The sequence below is a fragment of the Oncorhynchus kisutch genome, unplaced genomic scaffold, assembly GCF_002021735.2.
Source record: "Oncorhynchus kisutch isolate 150728-3 unplaced genomic scaffold, Okis_V2 scaffold648, whole genome shotgun sequence".
In the NCBI taxonomy this organism is placed as follows: domain Eukaryota; kingdom Metazoa; phylum Chordata; class Actinopteri; order Salmoniformes; family Salmonidae; genus Oncorhynchus; species Oncorhynchus kisutch.
This window is the reverse complement of record NW_022262593.1, coordinates 97,524-107,640: the sequence shown is the minus strand read 5'-3', so window position 1 is coordinate 107,640 and position 10,117 is coordinate 97,524. Positions and strand designations below refer to the sequence as shown.

The 10,117-nt window shown below is 34.0% G+C and overlaps 1 protein-coding gene across 1 annotated transcript in view; it reads right to left on the bottom strand.

Moving 5' to 3' along the window:
- Positions 1-6,661: 6,661 nt before the first annotated feature.
- Positions 6,662-10,117, bottom strand: part of LOC116360985 (RNA-binding motif, single-stranded-interacting protein 3-like) — a 61,624-nt gene continuing 58,168 nt past the window's right edge. Inside the window, exons 5-7 of the mRNA XM_031815842.1 lie at positions 8,990-9,100; positions 8,229-8,315; positions 6,662-6,775 (exon numbers count right to left, since the gene is read on the bottom strand). Coding sequence (XP_031671702.1) covers positions 6,662-6,775; positions 8,229-8,315; positions 8,990-9,100 — 312 coding nt within the window. The remainder of the gene's footprint in view (positions 6,776-8,228; positions 8,316-8,989; positions 9,101-10,117) is intronic.

Here is a 10,117-nt window from a genome sequence, read left to right as displayed (position 1 = left end):
CGATATACACTATACACATCAATATACACTATACACATCAATATACACTATACACATCAATATACACTATACACATCAATATACACATCAATATAGACATCAATATAGACTATACACATCAATATTACACATCAATAACACATCAATATACACTATACACATAAATATACACTATACACATCAATATACACATCGATATACACTATACACATCAATATACACATATACCATCAATATACACTATACACATTAATATAGACTCAATATACACATCAATATACCATATACACCTCAATATACACTATACACATCAATATAGACATCATATACACATCAATGTACACTATACACATAAATATACACTATACACATCAATATACACTACACACATCAATATCACATCAATATCACTATACACATCAATATACACATCAATATAGACATCAATATACACATCAATGTACACTATACACATAAATATACACTATACACATCAATATACACTACACACATCAATATACACATCAATATAGACTATACACATCAATATACACTATACACATCAATATACACTATACACATCAATATACACATCAATATACACTATAAACATCAATATACACATCAATATACACTATAAACATCAATATACACATCAATATACACTATAAACATCAATATACACATCAATATACACTATACACATCAATATAGACTATACTCCTCAATATACACTATACACATTAATATACACATCAATATACACATCGATATACACTATACACATCAATATACACTATACACATCAATATAAACTATATACATCAATATACACATCAATATACACTATACACATCAATATAGACTATACACACTCAATATACACTATACACATCAATATACACTATATACATCAATATACACTATACACCTCAATATACACTATACACATCAATATAGACATCAATATAGACTATACACATCAATATACACTATACACATCAATATACACTATACACCTCAATATACACTATACACATCAATATACACTATACACCTCAATATACACATCAATATACACTATAAACAACAATATACACATCAATATACACTATAAACATCAATATACACTATACACATCAATATACACATCAATATACACTATAAACATCAATATAGACATCAATATACACTATACACCTCAATATACACTATACACATCAATATACATTATACACATCAATATACACTATACACATCAATATACACTATACACATCAATATACACATCAATATACACTATACACATCAATATACACTATACACATCAATATACACATCGATATACACTATACACATCAATATACACTATACACATCAATATACACTATACACATCAATATACACTATACACATCAATATACACTATACACATCAATATACACTATACACATCAATATATACTATACACATCAATATACACTATACACATCAATATACACTATACACATCAATATACACTATATACATCAATATACACTATAAACATCAATATACACCTCAATATACACTATACACCTCAATATACACTATACACATCAATATACACTATACACATCAATATACACTATACACATCAATATACACTATATACATCAATATACACTATAAACATCAATATACACCTCAATATACACTATACACATCAATATACACTATACACATCAATATACACTATACACATCAATATACACTATACACATCAATATACACTATACACATTAATATAGACATCAATCTACACTATACACCTCAATATACACTATACACATCAATATACACTATACACATCAATATACACAGCAATATACACTATACACCTCAATATACACTATACACATCAATATACACATCAATATACACTATACACCTCAATATACACTATACACATCAATATACACTATACACATCAATATACACAGCAATATACACTATACACCTCAATATACACTATACACATCAATATACACATCAATATACACTATACACCTCAATATACACTATACACATCAATATACACTATACACATCAATATACACTATATACATCAATATACACTATACACATCAATATACACTATATACATCAATATACACTATACACATCAATATACACATCAATATACACTATACACATCAATATACACATCTATATACACTATACACATCAATATACACTATATACATCAATATACACTATACACATCAATATAGACATCAATATACACTATACACATCAATATACACTATACACATCAATATACACTATACACATCAATATACACTATACACATCAATATACACTATACACATCAATATACACTATACACATCAATATACACTATACACATCGATATACACTATACACATCAATATACACTATACACATCAATATACACTATACACATCAATATACACTATACACATCAATATACACATCAATATAGACATCAATATAGACTATACACATCAATATACACATCAATATACACATCAATATACACTATACACATAAATATACACTATACACATCAATATACACATCGATATACACTATACACATCAATATACACTATACACATCAATATACACTATACACATTAATATAGACATCAATATACACATCAATATACACTATACACCTCAATATACACTATACACATCAATATAGACATCAATATACACATCAATGTACACTATACACATAAATATACACTATACACATCAATATACACTACACACATCAATATACACATCAATATAGACTATACACATCAATATACACATCAATATAGACATCAATATACACATCAATGTACACTATACACATAAATATACACTATACACATCAATATACACTACACACATCAATATACACATCAATATAGACTATACACATCAATATACACTATACACATCAATATACACTATACACATCAATATACACATCGATATACACTATAGACATCAATATACACATCAATATAGACTATACACATCAATATACACATCAATATAGACATCAATATACACATCAATGTACACTATACACATAAATATACACTATACACATCAATATACACTACACACATCAATATACACATCAATATAGACTATACACATCAATATACACTATACACATCAATATACACTATACACATCAATATACACATCGATATACACTATAGACATCAATATACACTAAACACATTAATATACACATTAATATACACTATACACATCAATATACACTATACACATCGATATACACTATACACATCAATATACACATCAATATACACTATACACATCAATATACACATCAATATACACTATACACATTAATATACACATCAATATACACTATACACCTCAATATACACTATACACATCAATATACACATCAATATACACTATACACATTAATATACACATCAATATACACTATACACATCGATATACACTATATACATCAATATACACTATACACATCAATATACACATCGATTTACACTATACACATCAATATACACTATACACATCAATATACACCTCAATATACACTATACACATCAATATACACTATACACATCAATATACACTATACACATCAATATACACATCGATATAGACTGTACACATCAATATACACTATACACATCAATATACACATCAATATACACTATAAACATCAATATACACATCAATATACACTATAAACATCAATATACACATCAATATACACTATACACATCAATATAGACTATACTCCTCAATATACACTATACACATTAATATACACATCAATATACACATCGATATACACTATACACATCAATATACACTATACACATCAATATAAACTATATACATCAATATACACATCAATATACACTATACACATCAATATAGACTATACACCTCAATATACACTATACACATCAATATACACTATATACATCAATATACACTATACACCTCAATATACACTATACACATCAATATAGACATCAATATAGACTATACACATCAATATACACTATACACATCAATATACACTATACACCTCAATATACACTATACACATCAATATACACTATACACATCAATATACACATCAATATACACTATAAACATCAATATAGACATCAATATACACTATACACCTCAATATACACTATACACATCAATATACATTATACACATCAATATACACTATAAACAACAATATACACATCAATATACACTATAAACATCAATATACACTATACACATCAATATACACATCAATATACACTATAAACATCAATATAGACATCAATATACACTATACACCTCAATATACACTATACACATCAATATACATTATACACATCAATATACACTATACACATCAATATACACTATACACATCAATATACACATCAATATACACTATACACATCAATATACACCATACACATCAATATACACATCGATATACACTATACACATCAATATACACTATACACATCAATATACACTATACACATCAATATACACTATACACATCAATATACACTATACACATCAATATACACTATACACATCAATATATACTATACACATCAATATACACTATACACATCAATATACACTATACACATCAATATACACTATATACATCAATATACACTATAAACATCAATATACACCTCAATATACACTATACACCTCAATATACACTATACACATCAATATACACTATACACATCAATATACACTATACACATCAATATACACTATACACATCAATATACACTATATACATCAATATACACTATAAACATCAATATACACCTCAATATACACTATACACATCAATATACACTATACACATCAATATACACTATACACATCAATATACACTATACACATCAATATACACTATACACATTAATATAGACATCAATATACACTATACACTTCAATATACACTATACACATCATATAACACTATACACATCAATATACACAGCAATATACACTATACACCTCAATATACACTATACACATCAATATACACATCAATATACACTATACACCTCAATATACACTATACACATCAATATACACTATACACATCAATATACACTATATACATCAATATACACTATATACATCAATATACACTATACACATCAATATACACATCAATATACACTATACACATCAATATACACATCAATATACACTATACACATCAATATACACTATACACATCAATATAGACATCAATATACACTATACACATCAATATACACTATACACATCAATATACACTATACACATCAATATACACTATACACATCAATATACACTATACACATCGATATACACTATACACATCGATATACACTATACACATCAATATACACTATACACATCAATATACACTATACACATCAATATACACTATACACATCAATATACACTATACACATCAATATACACATCAATATACACATTAATATACACTATACACATCAATGTACTCTATACACATCAATATACACTATACACATCAATATACACTATACACATCAATATACACTATACACATCGATATACACTATACACATCGATATACACTATACACATCAATATACACTATACACATCAATATACACTATACACATCGATATACACTATACACATCAATATACACTATACACATCAATATACACTATACACATCAATATACACATCAATATACACTATACACATCAATATACACATCAATATACAATATACACATCAATATACACTATACACATCAATATACACTATACACATCAATATACACTATACACATCAATATACACTATATACATCAATATACACTATAAACATCAATATACACCTCAATATACACTATACACCTCAATATACACTATACACATCAATATACATCAATATACACATCAATATACACATACACATCAATATACACATCAATATACACTATATACATCAATATACACTATAAACATCAATATACACCTCAATATACACTATACACCTCAATATACACTATACACATCAATATACACTATACACATCAATAACACATCGATATACACTATACACATTAATATACACTATACACATCAATATACACATCAATACACACTATACACATCAATATAGACATCAATATACACATCAATATACACTATACAACATTAATATACACATCGATATACACTATACACATCAATATACACATCAATATACACTATACACATCAATATACACATCGATATACACTATACACATCAATATACACATCAATATACACTATACACATCAATATACACATCAATATACACTATACACATCAATATACACATCGATATCACTATAACATCAATATACACATCGATATACACTATACACATCAATATACACATCAATATACACTATACACATCAATATACATTATACACATCAATATACACATCAATATACAATATACACATCAATATACACTATACACATCAATATACACTATACACATCAATACACACATCAATATACACTGTGTGTGAGTGTGTGTGTATTTACTTAGTCTGTTGGAAGGAGTAGGCAGGTGAGTCGCTGTCCAGGGGTGGCTGTCCGTTGGGGTCCTGTGAGGAGGGGGGTACAGTCTGGGGCGAGTCCTCTGTCACCACTGCCTGATAAGAGAAGGAAGAACCAGGAAAAGACACAGGAAATTAGGTCACAGGTATCATGAGTCAGGAAGAGACTGGTGTTGGGGTTATGATGTGGTGGGTTAGGTTGTTGTGGGTTAGGATGTTGTGGTGGGTTAGGGTGTTGTGGTGGGTTAGGGTGTTGTGGGTTATGGTGTGGTGGGTTATGGTGTTGTGGTGGGTTAGGATGTTGTGGTGGGTTAGGGTGTTGTGGTGGGTTAGGGTGTTGTGGTGGGGTTAGGGTGTTGTGGTGGGTTAGGGTGTTTGTGGGTTAGGGTGTTGTGGTGGGTTAGGGTGTTGTGGGTTATGGTGTTGTGGGTTAGGGTGTTGTGGTGGGTTAGGGTGTTGTGGTGGGTTAGGGTGTTGTGGTGGGTTATGGTGTTGTGGGTTATGGTGTTGTGGGTTAGGGTGTTGTGGGTTAGGGTGTTGTGGGTTAGGGTGTTGTGGTGGGTTATGGTGTGGTGGGTTATGGTGTTGTGGGTTAGGGTGTTGTGGTGGGTTATGGTGTTGTGGGTTAGGGTGTTGTGGGTTATGGTGTTGTGGGTTAGGGTGTTGTGGGTTAGGGTGTTGTGGGTTATGGTGTTGTGGGTTAGGGTGTTGTGGTGGGTTAGGGTGTTGTGTTGGGTTAGGGTGTTGTGGGTTATGGGGTGGTGGGTTATGGTGTTGTGGTGGGTTAGGATGTTGTGGTGGGTTAGGGTGTTGTGGTGGGTTAGGGTGTTGTGGTGGTTATGGTGTGGTGGGTTATGGTGTGTGGGTTAGGGTGTTGTGGTGGGTTATGGTGTTGTGGGTTAGGGTGTTGTGGGTTATGGTGTTGTGGGTTAGGGTGTTGTGGGTTAGGGTGTTGTGGGTTATGGTGTTGTGGGTTAGGGTGTTGTGGTGGGTTAGGGTGTTGTGTTGGGTTAGGGTGTTGTGGGTTATGGTGTGGTGGGTTATGGTGTTGTGGTGGGTTAGGATGTTGTGGTGGGTTAGGGTGTTGTGGTGGGTTAGGGTGTTGTGGTGGGTTAGGGTGTTGTGGTGGGTTAGGGTGTTGTGGGTTATGGTGTTGTCAGTTAGGGTGTTGTAGGTTATGGTGTTGTAGGTTATGGTGTTGTAGGTTATGGTGTTGTGGGTTATGGTGTTGTGGGTTATGGTGTTGTCAGTTAGGGTGTTGTGGGTTATGGTGTTGTGGGTTATGGTGTTGTAGGTTAGGGTGTTGTGAGTTATGGTGTTGTGGGTTATGGTGTTGTCAGTTAGGGTGTTGTAGGTTATGGTGTTGTAGGTTATGGTGTTGTAGGTTATGGTGTTGTCAGTTAGGGTGTTGTGTGTTATGGTGTTGTAGGTTATGGTGTTGTGGGTTATGGTGTTGTGGGTTATGGTGTTGTCAGTTAGGGTGTTGTGTGTTATGGTGTTGTAGGTTAAGGGTTAGGGTTAAATCTGCATGGTAAAGAGTTTAACTTACGTCCACTGTGAGGGCGGAGGCAGGCACTGCAGGGTACTGAGGAATGTAGGCTCCTTGCATTGGAGCAGCTGCTGCACACATGTACTGCTGTTAGAGAGCAGGAAAAACACCTGGATATTAGTCATTTAGCAGACGCTCTCATCCAGAGTGACTTACACTCAATGCATTGCCTCTAGTAAAGATGAGGTCAAGCCTATTGTCGTGTGAGCTGGAGACGACTGGGAAAGAGCGAGGCAAGGAGGCAAGGAGGCAAGGAGGCAAGGAGGCAAGGAGGCATGGAGGCAAGGAGGCAAGGAGGCATGGAGGCAAGGAGGCAAGGAGGCATGGAGGCAAGGAGGCATGGAGGCAAGGAGGCAAGGAGGCATGGAGGCATGGAGGCATGGAGGCAAGGAGGCATGGAGGCAAGGAGGCATGGAGTCAAGGAGGCAAGGAGGCATGGAGGCAAGGAGGCAAGGAGGCATGGAGGCAAGGAGGCATGTAGGCAAGGAGGCAAGGAGGCAAGGAGGCATGGAGGCATGGAGGCAAGGAGGCATGGAGGCAAGGAGGCAAGGAGGCATGGAGGTAAGGAGGCAAGGAGGCAAGGAGGCAAGGAGTAAATTAATCGAAGGCAGATGTCGCGAGGTTGATGTCGCCAAGGACGAAGATCAGTGAGCCGTCGTCAAGAAATGAGTTTATCAAGATGTCAAGCTTATTAAAATAACTCTAAAGGACACCTGGTGGGTGATAGACGACACAGCAGGATTACAGTCAGAGGGACTTACGGTTCCTGTGTTTCCCAGGGACATGTGGTTAATTTGCTGTGTTATAGGACCCATCATACTGGAGGGCTGCATGGGCATGGAGAGGTCCATAGCTGGGGTTATCACAGCACCCTGGTGGATGGAGGGGAGAGAGAGAGAGAGAGGAGAAGTGGGAGAGATGAGTATCTAAATGAGATACTGTATTAAACGGTCTAAACGAGATACTGTATTAAAACTGTCTAAATGAGATACTGTATTAAAACTGTCTAAATGAGATACTGTATTAAAACTGTCTAAATGAGATACTGTATGACACATTTACATTTTACACACACACATCATATGGACTCCTTTTAGTTCTAACACTACTGACAGGTCAATACTACTGACAGGTCAACACTACTGACAGGTCAACACTACTGACAGGTCAATACTACTGACAGGTCAACACTACTGACAGGTCAACACTACTGACACGTCAACACTACTGACAGGTCAACACTACTAACAGGTCAAAACTACTGATAGGTCAACACTACTGACAGGTCAACACTACTGATAGGTCAACACTACTGACAGGTCAACACTACTGACAGGTCTAACACTACTGACAGGACAAGACAGGTCAACACTACTGACAGGTCTAACACTACTGACAGGTCAACACTACTGATAGGTCAACACTACTGACAGGTCAACACTACTGATAGGTCAACACTACTGACAGGTCAACACTACTGACAGGTCAACACTACTGACAGGTCAACACTACTGACACGTCAACACTACTGACACGTCAACACTACTGACAGGTCAACACTACTGATAGGTCAACACTACTGACAGGTCAACACTACTGACACGTCAACACTACTGACAGGTCAACACTACTGACAGGTCAACACTACTGATAGGTCAACACCACTGACAGGTTAACACTACTGACAGGTCAACACTACTGATAAGTCAGCACTACTGACAGGTTTAACACTACTGACAGGTCAACACTACTGACAGGTCAACACTACTGACAGGTCTAACACTACTGACAGGGCAATACTGCTGACAGATCAACACTACTGACATGTTTAACACTACTGACAGGTCAACACTACTGACAGGTTTAACACTACTGACAGGTCAACACTA